Source organism: Pan troglodytes, chromosome X (assembly GCF_028858775.2).
Source record: "Pan troglodytes isolate AG18354 chromosome X, NHGRI_mPanTro3-v2.0_pri, whole genome shotgun sequence".
NCBI lineage: Eukaryota > Metazoa > Chordata > Mammalia > Primates > Hominidae > Pan > Pan troglodytes.
The window spans coordinates 31,285,886-31,305,580 of NC_072421.2; the positions used below are offsets into that span (position 1 = coordinate 31,285,886).

At 36.6% G+C, this 19,695-nt stretch overlaps 1 protein-coding gene across 12 annotated transcripts in view; it reads left to right on the forward strand.

Moving 5' to 3' along the window:
- Window positions 1-19,173, forward strand: part of GK (glycerol kinase) — a 77,665-nt gene extending 58,492 nt beyond the window's left edge. For 5 of the 12 annotated variants that reach the window (XM_016943689.3, XM_054676174.2, XM_016943686.3 and 2 more), the window contains 8 exons: window positions 7,006-7,084; window positions 7,887-7,983; window positions 8,479-8,563; window positions 9,089-9,209; window positions 9,320-9,463; window positions 12,567-12,647; window positions 15,934-16,020; window positions 17,201-19,076. In XM_016943689.3, the coding sequence (XP_016799178.1) occupies window positions 7,006-7,084; window positions 7,887-7,983; window positions 8,479-8,563; window positions 9,089-9,209; window positions 9,320-9,463; window positions 12,567-12,647; window positions 15,934-16,020; window positions 17,201-17,211 (705 nt within the window). In that variant the 3' untranslated portion in view covers window positions 17,212-19,076. Of the gene's footprint in view, window positions 1-7,005; window positions 7,085-7,886; window positions 7,984-8,478; window positions 8,564-9,088; window positions 9,210-9,319; window positions 9,464-12,566; window positions 12,648-15,933; window positions 16,021-17,200 lie in introns of all 12 variants that reach the window. The other 7 variants (XM_003317403.5, XM_003317405.5, XM_063803774.1 and 4 more) reach the window with 3 other exon arrangements.
- The last annotated feature ends 522 nt before the right edge of the window (window positions 19,174-19,695 follow it).

The following is a 19,695-nucleotide window of genomic DNA, read 5'->3' on the forward strand; positions in this document are numbered from 1 at the left end:
TCTGGAATTGCTATTGGATGAATATTGGAACCTTTCAACCCATCATCCATGTCTCTTAACTGCCCTTTTATATTTTTTTAATCTCTTTGTTTCTCTGTGCTGCGTCCCTGGTGAGTTTCTCAGTATCTACCTTCCATTTCCAAATCCTCTCTTTAAAACAAACAAGACAAATCATAAAAGCCTTTTTTGTATTGTGAGATATAAGACACATAGAGAAAAATGCATTAAATATCAATGTACCACTTGAAAAATTATTATAAAGGCTCATGTAACTTGTTCATAGAACGCCGCCAATCCCAAGAACCTCTATTTGCCCCACGATCACAACTTCCTCCCTCTCCCTGAGATAAACATCAGCCTGACTTTTATCATAATCACTTCCTTACTTTTCTTTGTAGTTCTAACACTTAAATGTGCAGCCCTGAACACCAGAGTTTAGTTTTGCATGTGTTTAATATTTGATATATTAAAAATATAAAAGAAAAGAGAGAGAGAGAGCATGTGCATGCATATCTGAGTCACTTAGTATGTATTTTTTTGTATTTTTTGATCTGGCTTCTTTCACTCAACATTATGTTTGTGAGATTCATCCACAGTATTATACATAGCTGTTTTTTTCATTGCTTCTTATTGCTATATGAAATTATTGAAGTTTAGTATTTATTCAGCTGTTGATGACATTCGAGTTGTTTTCAGTATTTGGCTATTATGAAAAATGCTGCTATGAACATTTTTGTATATGCCTCCTGATGTAAATGTATTCACCTTTCTGTAGGAGTAGAATTTCTAGGCCATAGATTATGTGTATCTTCACTTTGAGTAGATAGTGCAAACCATTTTTCACAGTAGATGTGTCAAGTTACACTCCTACCAGCAATATGGGGGAATGCTAGTTTACTCATCCTCTCTATCTAGTCTAGAGTTTACCCCATCTAGTACATTTTTCATCTTATTTAATATTTTCATTTCTATAGTTTTTATTTGGTTATTTTTCACATCCACCTGATTTTGTTTCAGTTCTCTTTTTTTTTTTTTTGATTCTTAGTTTCATGTTTGTTTGTTTTTAAAATGGAAGTCATTTCCTAATTTATCTCCGAATACTTAAAACATACGTATTTTAAAATCTGTGTTAGGCCGGAATGAACTCTAGTCCAGCTATTAAGTTTGTTGGATTTCTTTTTTCTTTTCTTTTTTTTTTTTGAGATGGAGTCTCGCTCTGTCGCCCAGGCTGGAATGCAGTGGCCTGATCTCGGCTCACTGCAAGCTCTGTCTCCCAGGTTCACGCCATTCTCCTGCCTCAGCCTCCCGAGTAGCTGGGACTACAGATGCCCACCACCATGCCCGGCTAATTTTTTGTATTTTTAGTAAAGACTGGAAATAACGAAGTTTCACCGTGTTAGCCAGGATGGTCTCGATCTCCTGACCTCGTGATCCGCCCGCCTCGGCCTCCCAAAGTGCTGGAATTACAGGCGTGAGCCACCGCACCCGGCCTTGTTGGATTTCTTAATACAAGATTTCTTCGTATAGTTTAGAATTGTCACTTCCAGCCTTGTCTTCATTAAGCCATATAGCCTCAGTCAGCAAATACACAGTTGCTTGTTTTTCTAGCAACCCTACACAAGTAAGAGAGCGCCACCTAGCCCCTGGCTTCAAGCATTGAGCCTGATTCTATTCCCTGTCTTGCGCAAAACATTTTGGACCCCTTTCTTCTGGAGGAACCAGTTCCCAGCCACCACTCCTACTCCCTGACACATATAGAAAAATAAATCAGAAGCCATCATGCTTGTGGCTTCAGTCCTGTTTGGTTATGTGTTTCCGTGTCTGTCCACATAGATGTTATTCTGTATTTGAGTCAGCATGTTGTTTCAGTTTTCTCTTTTATATCCTGTCTGTTATCCTCTGTGGTTAGAACAAAGGGGATTTTTGAAGTACAAACTCATTATTTCTGCTCATGTAAGCATCTGCATCTTCTTTTTCATCACCAAGAGAACTCTTTTTCTCTCCCTGAAGCCCCTGGCAGGTGATAGTAAGGCCTGACATTTTAATACCTCTAAATTCTCATTTTCATTATTTGTAAAAAGAAATAGGTGTTCATGATCCTTAAGTTGTTCTGTGACATTAAACTCATATTAAACTGGTTAAATTTGTCCCACCCTTTCTAGTTGGAAAATATTTCTCAGTAGTGGAAGAGACTGGAGCAAAATAGAGCCATTGAGTGGTTCTGCCTTCCCTCTGGCATCCTTGTTCCTCTTCTTTTTCCAAATACTGTTTCACAAAACAAAAATCCTTTTGGGAACTTTTAATATGAGTATGAACCTGAGCTTACTTATGACTTGAGACTTCCATGTTCCGTGTTTTGTCACTAGAATATAGATTTCCTGAGGCCAGGGTACTTGTCTATCTTGTTTACCACTCTGTCCCAGCAGGCTGGCAGATAATACATACCCATTAAATATTGTTCAAATACCGAATCCTATGTTAGGCCATTTTTTTCTTTTTAAATATGAGCTTCAAAGAGGGTTCCCTATATTGCCTCACTGGTTTCTTTAAATATCTCTTCCCCTATCTTTTCTTTGTTATGGTTTAACGATTATAGCGTTAAGATTTCCTTTTTAGAGTTTTTCATCCTTCTTGAGCTAAATCCCTATTTTAGGTATAAACCTATGTAATAGATTATCTATTGCTGTGTAACAAGATTACCACAAACTTAAGTGGCTTAAAACAACACATTTATTGTTTCTCAGTTCCCATGGGTTCAGAATCCAGGCACAGCTTAGCTGGGTACCCTGCTCAGAGTCTCACAGGGCTGCAGTCAAGATGTTGACTGAGGCTCTGCTGTCATCTGAGGTTTAATCTGCTTCCAGGTTCATTCAGGTTATTGGCAAAATTCAGTTCCTTGTGGTTGTGGAACTGAGGACTTCAGTTTCTTGCTACCTGTCAGATGGAGGCCACCCTCAGCTCCTAGGGCTACCTGCAGTTCCCTGCTACCTGAGGGACCCCCAGTGGTCCTCTGCTTCCTTAAAGTCAGGAAGGGAGGGAATATCTCCAGCAAGACAGGCACAGTAAATCATGTAATGGAAGCACGTACACATCACCACACATATCCCATCACTTTTGACATGTACTGTTGGGTAGAAGAAAGTCACAGATATCACCACACTCAAGAGGCGAGGATTATGCAAGGGTATGCACATCAGGAGGCAGGGATCATGGGAGCCACCTTAATTAAAAGTCTATCTGCCACAAGCATATAAACATTGTTTATGAACTTTTATAATGTTCTTTCTTGAAAAGTATACTTTCTGAGCAATAAATGCTTTTAATTTTAGTTCCCCAACTTGTTACTGAAGTATTAATGAAATCTGTTACATTTCAAAAATAATGTTGCTCCAATTCAACTCTTCCCTTTCTCTATGCAATTAAAAATGCTATAGAGTTAGACACTGCATTTGTAATCTAATATATACAAATTAACTACATTATAAATCATATACGTACAGATACATAGCACTGTAGTATACACAAAACTGTGTTTGCTATGCCTGATGAATGATTGTAAGCAATTTAGGGTAATCTTTACTTTACCTGATTTTTCTCCATACTCACCAATTTTCACCCTAATTGCCTTGTAAGCTACAATTCTACTGCATCCTGAAATATCCTGCTTTATTTTTATACTGTTTGTGGCAGTGGCATTCATGTCAAGGAGCTTTTGAAGAAAAATGTATTTGCCTGCTATGACATTACATCAGATCTACTTGATTATTTTTAATTCAATCTTCCTATAGCCTGTTTATTAGCCTTTCACTTTCCAGGCTACATGTCTAGTTTTAAAATAATTTATTCCTCTTGCCCTGTTATAATTTAATTTATTATTCTTTACACCCTCTCACTTTCATTGCATCTCCCTTAGTGTACAACTATTAAGCTTGCATGCATCTTTTCCAGGGAATCATAACCTAGAACAAGGGCCAATTCAAATTTGTAGATGATATACTAAAGTATTGGATCTTTATACTTAGGGTGTAATTTATGGTAACTTAACTGATAACAAGTAGACAGTCACCTTCTTTTATCATTTTAGGTTTTGGCTGCTATACTCTTTTCCTGTCCAGCTTTGAAACATTATTACCATCTTCCATTTTATTTCCTGCCTCTGAATTCAGAAGACCACATGTCTTTTGTGAATTAGAGATGTCTCTCATTTTTATTTCTTTAAAAGCTAAATCATACCATGTATTATATCCTGACAGCAAAATTATTTACTTTTTTCAGATAAGTGTTTTTATCTACCTTTTATTGTGTTATATTGAATCTAGTTTTTCAATCACAACAAAACACTTCTGTATATTCCTGATGACAGAACTTAAAACAGTTATCTCCTGGAGCCTTAACAGTGACTATGTATTTTTTTTCTTTTGTTTTAATCTAAATAATACTCTGATTCTCAACTAATTACCTCTAATCAAAACCTTGATTTTCCTTTTGTTAAAATCATATTGCTTTCTCTTAAAAATATGGTGTAAGCATGTAACATCCTATCTTTTTCAATGGAAATGAGGTATATCAGCATGTGGTTTCCTAGAGTATAAAGTCCCACCAGCTGTGCCACAAAATCACTTTACTAGACTCCTAGCACAGTGGCTTCTAAAAATTCGCAGTTTAACTGTACTTGCCTAAAACAATTATGTATGCATTTCTTGGTTAGATGCTATTTAAGGACAGTGTCTTTGAGAGTATAAAGAGGAGGGACACCTGTTTTTGTTTTTCTTTTTCAATTAGGTCTAGAATTATACTGCCCATGGCAGCCATGGCCACATGCAGCTATTGAGCACTGGAAATGTGGCTAGTCTGAATTGAGATGTGCTGTAAGTGTAAAGTATATACCAGATTTCAAAGATAGTACCAAAAAAAATCTCAATAATTTAATATTGATTTTATGTTGACATTTTTTTTAATACATTGGGTTAAATAAAATATTCATTTTACCTTCCTTTTACCTTTTTAATGTGACAAAAATATAAATTACATATGTGACTCACTTTATATTTCTATTGGACAGCACTGGTCTAGAAACTCTTACATATTTACTAGTATTTGGCAGCTGCTATCTCTGAATTGTCTGTTTCCAAAGGAAATTTGAGAGTAAAGTTCTTAAATCTCTTTAAACCAAAATTTTACTTAGTTCTCTTGAATGATCCCACTAAGTACCTAAATATGTAAATGTGTCAAACTTAATACAACAACTTATTTTAGGCAGGGAATGAGCTGTGTTAGAGTCCCTTGTAAGGTATTTGTTGAATTGTTTTTGTCCCATTTTTAAAGCCTTGTCATATTTGCACAGCTATGCCAGATCTGTTCCTCAAATACTTCCTGTGGTTAAAAAGCCATTTTATATATGTAGTGATACAGAGTACTGTATGTATGTCTACATATATAAAAATGTATAAACAGAACAATTGTGGCATTCTGTAGCTTTGCAGTAACATAGTAACTTCTCATAGAAGCTATGAATGATGGAATATACCAGCATATTCATTCTCTAGTTTACTTACATTTTGACAACTGACAACAAGAAGGCATGACCATTTGTAATTCAGTTAATAGAACTGGGGACAGGTCCCTACATTTAATATTACCTGACGTTTGGTTTGGAGTGACTCTGTGGAAGTAATTTACATTAATAATCTATATGAATGAACTATCAGAGCTAAAAAAAATTTCTTGGTATTCCTAATGGTTTGTGCTGATACTTCTTTTTTTTTTTTTGCCTTCAGGATCTTTTTATAATAGCTTTATTGAGATATAGTTCATATTCCACACAATTTACCCTTTTCAAATATACAGTTCAATGGTTTATAGTAATACTATATTTACAGATTTTTACAACCATCGCCACAATCTAACTTTAGAACATTGTCACCACCCCAAAAAGAAACCCCATAACCACCCCCTATCCCCCAGCCCAGGCAACCACTAATCTACTTTCTGTCTCTATGGATTTGTCTGTTCTGGACATTTCATATGAATGGGATCGTACAATATATCGTCTTCTGTGCCTGGCTTCTTTCACTTTGCATAATGTTTTCAATGCTCATCCATGTTGTAGCATGTATTAAGACATCATTCCTTTTCATAGTCCAATAATACTCCATTGTGTAGACATACTGCGTTTTATCTATTCATCAGTCAGTGATATTTGGCTGATACTTTTTTAACATTAAAGAAATTAATGAAGTCAATATTTACATTTAGTAAGAACCTTCACATATATTCTCATATTGAGCCTCACAGTAATTTGTTTAGGTAAGTGTTGTCATAGTCATCATTTTATAGGTGAAGAAATGGAGGCTCAGAAAGCCTAAGTAACTTAGGCAAGTTACTTAGATGAACTTGCTAAGATTAACTTACTAAGTTACTTAGATTAGTTACTAAGATTACACAGCAATTAAGTACTAGAACTGGGACTCAAAGCCAGTTTATCCAACTCTGAAATATGTTTTTATTGTTATTGCCACAGCTCTAGGTGATTTTGTTTTAAAGAAAAATTACTTACTAGCTAGCTTCTTTGCTTTTTGTTTTCTTGATTGACTATACTGTTAGATATGGGAAACAGACTTGAAAAAACTTTTAACGTGGCCTCTCCCAATAATTTTATGAACAATATGGCAATATATTTCTAAGTGATAACATACCTCAGTAGCTTAGCAACAGACAGAAAATTGTTCAAGAAGCAAACTGATCAAAGATCAATGTCCACCTATGGGGACAAATCCAAGGGTGTGCTGGAAAGCTCACTTCTTTTCCTCATCTCGTGAAAAACTTTTATTAGTGACTTAGATAAAACTATGTTTGTATTAGAAGACCTAGTTTATCATATTTGTCGGAGTCTCAAAATGGAAACTGAATTCTGTCCATCTGATTGTGTCATACACAGAATATGCTCAATAAAAACCTTGGATAGTGATAAAATATATTCTGTCTTGAATTCCTTTTTTTCTTTAGGGTTCTGTAGCTATAGCTGGTGCTGTTATTCGCTGGCTAAGAGACAATCTTGGAATTATAAAGACCTCAGAAGAAATTGGTGAGTGTGTTCTAACAAAAGGTTAGAAAATCTGAAAAATGACACATTTCAGTATTTTATCTCTGCAAAGTAAATACTTATGCTTTGCCCCAAATGTGATCCATAAATTATATGGATCCCTATTATGAGTTTGACTTATGCAAAAGACTATCTTGTGAAGATTTATAAAACAAGGAATTGACGTAATTAGTGGTGGTTGTTAATAAACTGGCAATGTAGGGCATAAAAATTACCCAAGTGTAAAATTGAACACTGGAGATTGCCAGAACCTGCAGATAGAGAAGTTGAGTTAAATTTATCTGATGAGAAAGAGCTTTAACTCTTAGATTAGAGTGAGCATTAAAACTCTGGTACCTATAATTTAAGTATTAATACGGCTGTTTTCAGTCTATAGATAATTAGTTTGAACTTACCTACTCACTCTTTCATCCACTTGCTTAACTTTGCCTGAAGGTGAGACAATCAGAAATACATTTCTGATTAGGGACACACTAGAGGCCACTTTTTCATCTCCTAGTCAGCAACCTTAAAAATAGTGGAAATGAGCTAAAATACCTTAAATAAATGAATCTGGTTCCTTGATTTCTTGAGCTAGGCTACATTTTAGTGGGGGGTATTTAATGTGAGAGAAACTCATTTCTGTTGATCCTAGCATACTACTGTAGTTAGCAACATTTTGCTCTACCAATGAATTGGAAACCAAAACCCCTGTCCTAATTTTTCTAATTTTTAAAATAGGTATGCTTATATAATAATACACAATATTTGTGTGATTTTTGTTTTGTTTTGTTTTTAATGTTAGAAAAACTTGCTAAAGAAGTAGGTACCTCTTATGGCTGCTACTTCGTCCCAGCATTTTCGGGGTTATATGCACCTTATTGGGAGCCCAGCGCAAGAGGGTAAGTATTGAAAATATGGAGTGCTTTTGGGGATCTTGATTTATTTACCAAAGTCATTAATAACTTATTAGTTTCTTATCTATTTTCAAATAATTATAATGTGTTGAGAAAACCTTTTCTTTTTGGAGAATATAATTTCAGAAACTTTAAGCTCCAAGAAGTTATGAATCAGCTGACAATAACCCCTGCCATATCCGTATTCATGTTATCTTTTATCTTCATGATGTCTGTAAGTTGTATAGTGAAGGGACATCATCATAATGAATACTGATTCAGTTTTATGATGCCATCATCTTTTCAAATGTGTCATGAATTTTTTCATACATGAATGCAGAATTGTGAAATATAAGGACTTTCTGAGTTACTTAACGATTATGTCCAATTTTCTCTTCCTGGACATTTCTGTCTACCAAATTTGACCTTTTCATATTTGAGATATTTCAAATTGATTGGTTTATATCATTCTAATCTGAAAATCTTTGTGCGTATTTTTAGGATAATCTGTGGACTCACTCAGTTCACCAATAAATGCCATATTGCTTTTGCTGCATTAGAAGCTGTTTGTTTCCAAACTCGAGAGGTAACAAATATGGGCCTGTTTTCTTGTACTTAGTTCACTTTTATCACTCTTAAGTTATATGTTAACACCCGAGATTTATTCAGTACTGAAAATGTAGTTAATCAAATATTAAGGCTGCCTAAATACTAATCTAAATATAAGCAGGGTTTTCCCCCTTTTTCCAGCTGTCATTACCTTCTAAGTTCCTGTTCCCTGTCAGGCACTGGGAATTTTATGGTTGTGGGGAGGCTGAGTGGCACACATTAGGCAAAGGAAACAGCACAAACATAGGCATCAAGGCAGAAAAACAGGGTGCAAAATAGAGTTGTATAGCTTAGCTGAATATCAAGGTGAATGCAGAGGTGTAGTGAGAGAAAAGGTTGGCTGTGACCAGATCAAAGAGGGCTTAGAAGACCAGAATAAGAAGTCTCAATTTATTCCATAGGCTCTTGGAAGCTCTTGAGAGTTTTTGAGTGGAGGATTGCCATTTTCAGAGATGTTACTATGAAATAGATTTATAACATTAATTGCACTGGTTTATTTAAGATTTTGGATGCCATGAATCGAGACTGTGGAATTCCACTCAGTCATTTGCAGGTAGATGGAGGAATGACCAGCAACAAAATTCTTATGCAGCTACAAGCAGACATTCTGTATATACCAGTAGGTTAGTAAGTCTTCATTCCTTTAAACTCCCAGAGTAATGTTTCTTGTGGAATAACTAATTCTTTGGGCATATGTAACCACAAAGACATTGATGGAACTCTCTCTCCTCAGTGAAGCCCTCAATGCCCGAAACCACTGCACTGGGTGCTGCTATGGCGGCAGGGGCTGCAGAAGGAGTCGGCGTATGGAGTCTCGAACCCGAGGATTTGTCTGCCGTCACGATGGAGCGGTTTGAACCTCAGATTAATGCTGAGGGTACATTTAAAGAATGAAATGTTCAGTGATATACTGTGAAAACGACCTTAGTGCACGGGAGTTTTGTTTTTCTGTTTAGTTAAAAGTTAAGGAACCAAGTAAAATAGTAAATGTTATCATTGCAGATTCGGCTGCCAAGCATATTGGGCTTCACTGAATAAATGTGAATGAGAGAAATCGTTGCTTATCAAAAGAACTTCTAAAATCACTTTTTAAAAATCATTTGCTTTTACTGTTTATGGTCCTTTAGTGTAGGATAATAATACTGCCACACTGTCAGGTATAGTTAGTTAGAATAGCTTTTTTTTTTTTTTGAGACGGTGTCTCACTTTGTCGCCCAGGCTGGAGTGCAGTGGCGCAATCTCGGCTCACTACAAGCTCCGCCTCCCGGGTTCATGCCGTTCTCCCGCCTCAGCCTCCCGAGTAGCTGGGACAACAGGTGCCCACCACTACGCCCGCCTAATTTTTTTTTTTTTTTTTGTATTTTTAGTAGAGACAGCATTTCACCGCGTTAGCCAGGATGGTCTCGATCTCCTGACTTCGTGATCCGTCCGCCTTGGCTTCCCAAAGTGCTGGGATTACAGGCGTGAGCCACTGCGCCCAGCCATAGCCTTTTTTAAAGTGAGAAGGAAGATATATCAGCCACTCATCCCTAATGTCTACACCAGATCATCTTTGGTGCCAGTGGCCCAGTTTTAGGACATAATTAGCTGGGTTAAGAGACACTCTGGTAACTTTTAAGCATAGCAGGACTAACCTGATGAAGGCAGCAACAATTTAAGTAAGTGAACATTAGATATCTGATTCACTGTGCTAACTAAGCTAAGCCACAAGCTGTGATCAGCACTTTTACTAAAATGTAGTGATGCAGTTCTTAAATTTAAATAAATGTAGAAAAATAAGGTTTTATATATTAGAATTGGTTTTATAACTTTTTAGAAACCTATGCATAAAATAGCATCAGCTGGGAATGGTAATTTGTGCCTATAGCCCCAGCTACCCAGGAGGATCTCTTGGCTTGGGCCCAGGAGTTTGAGTCCAGCCTAGGCAACATAATGAGACCCCTGTCTCTAAAAAAACAAAAGGAAAAAAAAAGCATCAAAGTGGATTTTGAGGTATTGGGAATAAGCTTTCAAATGCATTTTTGTTTGGTTTTCTGGGAGAATATACCAGTGTTTCTCAATTTTATTCATTCTTTTAACATATAAGAAAATGAATTATAATACTAGTAATTTTATAGTCAGATTATACCATGTACCTTGATTTAGAAATGTATTTCACCACCTGATATTCTGTCATTTTTAACTTTTGCAATACTGGATAAAATATGAAGTTCAAAAAATTTTTCTACTTTTCAAAAAAAAATCAACTTTATAATATGCAAATAATGTCCAGAGCAGGTATATGGCCTCTAAATGCCAATCTCACTCTTAAAGCAAGGAAGTTCTGTGCCAAGAGAGCCATCTCCATTCTTAGGAGAGCCATCTTTGCTGGTGTTGAAGGCCTTAGCCTGGGGTTGATCAATCATGCCCTATTGTCCTCCCTCTCACCAGCCCTCACTCCTCCCCATAAACGAATGGGCACCTAGGCATAGATAGTACATTTTGCCAGCAAACAGTTGTTTATAGCCAACCACAGGCCAGAGACTGTACTGATGTGGGGATATAGAGATGAATAAGGCCTTATCTTCTTATCTTCTTTTGCCCTTCAGAAGATTAGAGTATATTGGGAGCAGAAGACAAAACCATAAAAATTTGGTAGCTGACATCCTGGGGTGTGTGTGAAGAGAGAGGGGGGGATAGAAATGGGGCACTGGAAAGCTTTCTGAAGTGAGTGATTCTTGAGCCTTCTCTCCTGGGTGTTGCAGGCCTCAGGTGCTATGGAAAGTCTGGGAGGCTTGAGAGAAAGGTAGCCCCACATGGGGTTCAGCACCCTTAGAAGTGTACAGCATCAAGCTCATTTTTGTTTAGACTTTCTATTGTGGATTTCCACCTTTAAAAAATCTTGCTTTAAGATGCTGGGGTTGGGGGGCGTGGGGCTGTCTCAGAGGAATGCAATTCAAATCTTATGAGAAATCAGTATTTGTTAAATCCTGTGACTGAAATAAAAACGTCTCCTGCGGGGCGTGGTGGCTCACGCCTGTAATCCCAGCACTTTGGGAGGCCGAGGCGGGCGGATCACGAGGTCAGGAGATCAAGACCATCCTGGCTAGCACGGTGAAACCCCATCTCTACTAGAAATACAAAAAATTAGCTGGGCGTGGTGGTGGGCGCCTGTAGTCCCAGCTACCGGGGAGGCTGAGGCAGGAGAATGGCGTGAACCCGGGAGGCAGAGCTTGCAGTGAGCCGAGATGGCACCACTGCACTCCAGCCTGGGCGACAGAGCGAGACTCAGTCTCAAAAAAAAAAAGAAATAAAAATGTCTCCTTCTGGTCTTCCCACATTACAGCATACCCTTTTCCTCATACCCTTTCCCCCCAAAAAGAAGAGAAAACAGATCAAATGGGATTCCCCTTTCTAATTCATTACCACTTGTTTGTGAGTGGCCCAGTCTGCATAGCAGGCAGTCTGTCTGCCAATCTCCCTTTACCCTGCTGAATTTCCCCTATCCTGTTTTTGTTTGTTTGTTTGTTTGTTTGTTTTTGGGACCGAGTCTTGCTCTGTCACCCAGGCTAGAGTGCAGTGGTGTGATCTTGGCTCACTGCAACCTCCACCTCCCAGGCTCAAATGATCCTCCTGCTTCAGCCTCCCAGGTAGCTGGTACTACAGGCAGGGTTTTACCACATTGCTCAAGCTGGTCTCAAACTCCTGAGGTCAAGCCATCCTCCCTCCTCACCCTCCCAAAATGCTGGGATTACAGGCATGAGCCGCTACACCCAGCCTCCCTGTGTCCTGTTTCACTCCAACTTCCAAGCAAGCATGTCTTCCAGTCACTGGCAGTCATCAGCAACCATGTGCTTTCAAATCTGAGTCCTGCTAAAGCCCTACTGCAGTTTAATGTGTGCAATAATTTGTCAAGAATGTTGAGTGATCATAAGTATGGTACTAAGAACATCTCAGCAAACTACCTTTCGTTATGTGTTTTTTCTACCTTCTAATTCTAGAAAGTGAAATTCGTTATTCTACATGGAAGAAAGCTGTGATGAAGTCGATGGGTTGGGTTACAACTCAATCTCCAGAAAGTGGTAAAAATGTTTTTGTTTATTATTGCCACATTTTCTTAGTATGTTAAATAGTTATTTAAGTATCTAGGCATTTACACATAGCCAGGCTGCTCTGAAGAAAAGCATTATCATATGTCCAGAGATTCTAACATTTTGAAAACACTTTAAAGTTCTAAACACAAAATGTAAATTATCAGGTTGATATACATACTTTAACTTTATCCTGCCATATCTTTCCTTATTAGTTTATTCTTGGTACTTCAATTGACAACTTAGTCTTCCAAGAGTAAAATTATTTCTAGTTTCTTCTTAATGAAAAAAAAAATCAACTAGAGTCTTCATTTTTTTCCCCTCTCCTCTTACTTTACCTTTTTGGGGGGCTGTCTTTATGACCTGAACCAACTGAAAGCTGTATTAATTTCAGAATATATTCTGCTACTTCCTAGGCTGATTCCAAGTACATAATGGGAATTCCTTTGGAATCAGAGAAAGAAATATACCAAACATAGTAAATTCGAACTCTTATAAATAGATTGGGAAGTGCTCTTAGCAGAAAAAATAGTGGACTATTCTACCTTTCAGTCACTTAGGAAGGTCAAGAGCTTAAGTAAACCATTTAGATTTAAACAGCCTTAAGATGCATAGTATTATTATTTTTTGCTAAAGGCAAGATGTGGAGCATAATGAATGGAACAATGGCAGATAATTTATTGAAGCATATACTTTTTTTTTTTTTGAGACAGAGTCTCGCTCTGTCACCCAGGCTAGAGTGCAGTGGCACAATCTTGGCCCACTGCAACCTCCGCCTCCTGGGTTTAAATGATTTTCGTGCCTCAGCCTCCCAAGTAGCTGGGATTACAGGCACCCACCACCATGCCCAGCTAATTTTTTTGTATTTTTAGGAGAGACGGGGTTTCACCATGTTGGCCAGGCTGGTCTGGAACTCCTGACCTCAAGTGATCCGCCCGCCTTGGCTTCACAAAGTGCCAGGATTACAGGTGTGAGCCACTGCACCTGGCTTGAGCATATACTTTGATGGGGAAGAGTTGACAAATGAAATAATACCTGCCTTCCAACCCCAAAGTTAATGTATCTGTTTTTTAGGAGAAGCTTCCAGAACTATCTACTGCCACAGATAACTGTGGTCTGTATTTTCAGTCCCAGATGTTCCTATTTGAAGCTTTTGTTTTTCTCCTAAATAAGCTTAATATCTTTTGTTGTGAGACTCAGCTTCATTTTCCAAGATGGTGGCAATGTTTTTCTTGCTAAGACTGTAATTTTGAGAGACCCTTTACAACTAAACTTCTCAATCATAAGTACTTTTCTAGCACAGTGCTAGTTGCTGTGTGAGATATAACATACGTAAGCCTTGACTTCTTTTCTAGTTGCCCTTAATTATTGCTTATAGGAAATTGAGTTACATTATTTCTTTAACTAGCTGGATGTTTTAAAATGGCACTTTAAATGGCATGTTTAAGATGGCATTTTGTTTTGTTTTTTGTTTTTTGAGATGGAGTCTCACTCTGTTGCCCAGGCTGGAGTGCAGTGGTGGGATCTGTGCTCACTGCAACCTCTGCCCTCCGAGTTCAAGCGATTCTCCTGCCTCAGCCTCCTGAGTAGCTGGGATTACAGGTGCCTGCCACCGTGCCTGGCTGATTTTTTTGTATTTTTAGTAGAGACGGGGGTTTCACCATCTTGGCCAGGCTGGTCTTGAACTCCTGACCTCATGATCCACCCGCCTCAGCCTCCCAAAGTGCTGGGATTACAGACGTGAGCCACCGCGCCTGGCCTTAAAATGGCATTTTAATCCTCCTGTCTCCCTCCCTCCAACCCCATGCCTTACACACAGATACACAGTTCTCCTCACTAGCGGTTGAGGATGTAATTTTAACTGCAAAATTCCCACAAAATCAACTGATCATTTTTCCCTTGTTAGTGTACTTTACTATCAATGAATTTAAAATACTAAGAAAAAGTTGATAAAACAAACAAAAAAATGATATCATTGCTCCAATTTCTGCTATCAGCATTAATGATAAAAGTAATTTGATCTTTTGAGAGTTTTATATTTTAAAGAACTTTGTTTTTGTTTCAGTTAGGCTGCAGTGGATTTAAGCCAGTTTGATTTTTTTTTTTTTTTTTTTTTGAGATGGAGTTTCGCTCTTGTTGCCCAGGCTGGAGTGCAATGGCACGATCTCTGCTCACCGCAACCTCCACCTCCCGGGTTCAAGCAATTCTCCTGCCTCAGCCTCCCGAGTAGCTGGGATTACAGGCATGCGCCACCACGCCCGGCTAATTTTGTATTTTTAGTAGAGATGGGGTTTCTCCGTGTTGGTCAGGCTGGTCTCGAACTCCCGACCTCAGGTGATCCGCCCACCTCGGCCTCCCAAAGTGCTGGGATTACAGGCGTGAGCCACTGCGCCCGGCCTGAAAATGTTTTTTGAATAGATTTATGAAAAACACTCTAATATTTAATATTTTGGGGGTCTCTAAGCTGTATAATAAACTTGGAATAGTAATAAAATGCTAGTTGTATTCCTTTAAGCAATCTAAGCTATATAACTATATAAGTTATATGATAATAGCAATATAGATAGAATCCTATTTTAATAAACTTGAGAGGATATTAGAATTGCTACCTGTATCTTAACCTATGGGAAGAATATGAGGCTTGCTTAAGTTTCAAAGCAATTTGCCAATTTTGAAGCAATCATAATTATTTTCTTGTTTGTGACTATATTTGAATGCTTTGTAAACAATTTTTAACATACTTTTCATATGTGTTTAAAATGTATTGTCAGGTGCATTTTGTTACGCACCAAATTCTATTAAAAAAATAAAACTGAACTAATATTTTAGCAAACATAGGGTTTTAAATTCATCTTAGGACACTAATATAACTCTTCTCTCATAGCCAAAAGAGAACTATAATTTGAACTTAGGTGGAATTAAATAGATCATTTAATATATTTGGGGGAAGAATCAAGAAAGCTAAAATTAACAGCCTCCCAAAAAGTTATCCATAGGCTCACTCTGGCTTTGCCAGTGGAAGGCTAATGTTAGTCTATATGTATTATGTTCTTGGCTGTGTGGCATGCTATCTGTATTGTTTGTTAACTGTCATAAACCTTCAATATTGATTATATTTTTGATTTGAAGTAATAACTCTTTGCTAGCTTTTATGAATATACTATTTTTATAGCTTATTTTGTTTTGCTATCTTGTGATTCTTAACACAAATATTGTAATTATGTGTCTCTCTTTTGGTTTGCTTGACTGGAATTCTCTTCTGCTTGGATGACCACAGGTGACCCTAGTATCTTCTGTAGTCTGCCCTTGGGCTTTTTTATAGTGAGTAGCATGGTAATGTTAATCGGAGCAAGGTACATCTCAGGTTAGTTACTCTTTAAATTAGACAACTCTATTAGTTAGCTTTAATGTTTTCGTGTATAACTTAGCAGAAATTTTTCAGTGTTTTTCATTCTTTCTGTGTCTAGGAAGCTGGAAAATCAATTAAAGGTCTAATTAGTTAGACCAATTAATCTTTGGGGGCAGTTAGAAGTAAGAACTGTGACTCTGCTTACCCTTTTTAAATTTTTAATGTGATGACTTCTTTAAGAGGGACTACATTCTGCTGTCAGCTGCAGCAATAAGCAAAAGTGAAAATACTAATATTTAAATGAAAGGACTTTCAGACTGACTGCTGAAAGTTAAAGTATACTTTTGACATTAATTAAATTGTCTTTCAAATGTATATAAATTATTTTTCATAATCCTGAAAATTTGCTAAGCAAGTCTTAACTTTTCAATTCTGGCAAGAGTTTCAGCCAGAGCATGTCCACAGAGTTCCTGTAAAACCCTAAAACCAGGGAAGATTTATAGTTACTCTTATTTTAGTTAAAAGAATATCTTTTATGAACTGAAGTTTTAAAAATGATTCCTTAAATGAAGGGGTTGAAATGAAAACAATTATTTTTCCACATTAATTTATACTGAATAATCTTTTTTTAATAAAAGTAAAATGGCTCAGCATGTTATGGAATATATTGCATAATCTTATTAATTTATAATAGCCATTTGTGGAAGCTGCTCCTGGTGATAGCTCAATTTTTCTTAAAATTACTGGCTTAAATGGAAATGATGCTTCTTATTCTGTATGTTCCCATGAAAGTGAAACTTTAAAAAAAAATTTCATGATTAGGGTTTCATGAAAAGGCCTTGTTTCTATGAAAATTGAGACAGGTTGCATCTCTCTAAGCTAAAAGATGGGCTATGTGTCTAGAGTCTTAGACTTCTAAAATGCATGTGGTCACTATATGTAGGTTATCTCTTCGGTGACATACACTGCAATTTGAGAGGGCTGGAAATTGTTTGCCTTGGTAAACGATTAGCAACAGTGGCAATATTTGTTAATTTTGGAATTGGCCCTGTTTGTTGCATTTTAATTGTGAGGCATGATTTAGAAATCATATGGACTTTCTAGCTTAATAAATGATTGAATCATCTTCATTGCTTTAACTCCTGAATTGTATGCATGTATTATTGACATATATGGTTTTTGTTCCCCATTTCAGGTATTCCATAAAACCTACCAACTCATGGATTCCCAAGATGTGAGCTTTTTACATAATGAAAGAACCCAGCAATTCTGTCTCTTAATGCAATGACACTATTCATAGACTTTGATTTTATTTATAAGCCACTTGCTGCATGACCCTCCAAGTAGACCTGTGGCTTAAAATAAAGAAAATGCAGCAAAAAGAATGCTATAGAAATATTTGGTGGTTTTTTTTTTTTTAAACATCCACAGTTAAGGTTGGGCCAGCTACCTTTGGGGCTGACCCCCTCCATTGCCATAACATCCTGCTCCATTCCCTCTAAGATGTAGGAAGAATTCGGATCCTTACCATTGGAATCTTCCATCGAACATACTCAAACACTATTGGACCAGGATTTGAGTCTCTGCATGACATATACTTGATTAAAAGGTTATTACTAACCTGTTAAAAATCAGCAGCTCTTTGCTTTTAACAGACACCCTAAAAGTCTTCTTTTCTACATAGTTGAAGACAGCAACATCTTCACTGAATGTTTGAATAGAAACCTCTACTAAATTATTAAAATAGACATTTAGTGTTCTCACAGCTTGGATATTTTTCTGAAAAGTTATTTGCCAAAACTGAAATCCTTCAGATGTTTTCCATGGTCCCACTAATTATAATGACTTTCTGTCTGGATCTTATAGGAAAGGATACTTTCTTTTTTCTTCCATCTTTCCTTTTTATATTTTTTACTTTGTATGTATAACATACATGCCTATATATTTTATACACTGAGGGTAGCCCATTTATAAATTAAGAGCACATTATATTCAGAAGGTTCTAACAGGGCTGGTCTTAAGTGAACCACTGTGTATATAAATATGTTGGAAAACAGCTGTATACATTTTTGGGCAACGGTTATGCATAATATTTACCAGGAGAATTTTTTTCTTAACAAGCCAACATTTAAAATTTATGTTTTATGTCAATAAAAGAAAATACACTTTATTGTGACTTCAACTATATTTCTTATCCCTTACATTTTTATTTAATTGTCTTAGCTTAAAAAAAGAAGAAACTGTGGAATACTACAGTAAATATTGTTTTCAAACACAAGCAATAATTCAAATAGTTATTTTTCTTTTGAATTAATTTTAGACATATTTTGGATCCTATTGAGGGGATAAGAGGATGTCAAAAAAGTTAAATACCTAAGTAGAAAAAAATATAGAAATAAAGCCAAGAATCTCTTTCAGTTCAAATGTTATCAATTGTTAATAAGAAATTGCTATCTGGGATGACAGAATTACCTCTGCTTAGTATCTTATTATAACTGAAAGAAGGTTTATCATTACAAATACCTTCCAATGAAACCAAGAATTTCTCAAAATATTTAATGTCACATATTATAAGAAGTTACCTAATCCTGCTTCTTAATGTCAATTTTTAAAAATATCTTAAAATTACTTTGTTTTGTAGTAAACAGTGAAGAAAAGATTGCCTCCTAATTATTTTTTTCAATGAGTGCTGAATGGGAAAACATTTATATCTTACTATAAAAGGTTCTGTTTTGTTTGGAATCAATGGTAGCTTTATTGACTGTTCTGATTGTGCTGTTTCTAATTTATTGAATCTGCTAGGTTTTATTGATGCAGCCACCACTTAAGTGACATAAATATTATAGAAAGGTACTGTGAAATGATCACTTTGTGGCAGGGGTACTTTTAAACATAAATGTTTCTACAAAAGTAGGTTGAGTTCATTGTAAATAATTGTGAAAGCCACTGTTCAAATAATTTTAAGATTACATTAATTTTTCTATAAATTGGAAGATTTATAAATGTTTGAAATTGTACACATTGATATTTAATGACAAATTTACTTAAAATAAATTGACCCCTTGTTCTTACTTGCATTTCTCATTTACAGACTAGAACTTAGTTGAAAGTTAAATTAAGAAAGATGTTTCAGAGGCCGGGCACGGTGGCTGACGCCTGTAATCCCAGCACTTTGGGAGGCCGAGGTGGGCAGATCACCTGAGGTCAGGAGTTCGGGACTAGCCTAACCGACATGGAGAAACCCTATCTCTACTAAAAAAAAAAAAAATGTTTCAGGACATGTGAAACTTGGCTGTTAGCGCTTGATAGGGCACACTCTGAAGAGTTAACCAACAGCCAAAGAAGTAATTTCTGTAATGATGAACACTTTAATCATTCTATTAGAAGAAACTACACTGTCCCATCTCAGCATTTGCAAAAAATAACGTTGGTAAGGTCAGCAGCCATTATCAACAGGGCCTTGCATGGCTAACCTTGACCACCATTGTTCTCTCAACCTGATAGGCAACACCTCAATCCTTTGTTCTCCAACCAATCAGTAAAATAAGTAATGCATCTCTGCTTCTGTAATGATATCTTAGAATTTTTAGTATGTTTCTTTTGAAGTGCCCAAAGCCCAATTCTTTGGGATATCTTTTGGGTATCTGGTATCATGTGGGAGTGAAGAAAGAAAGTTTTTGGAGAAACCAA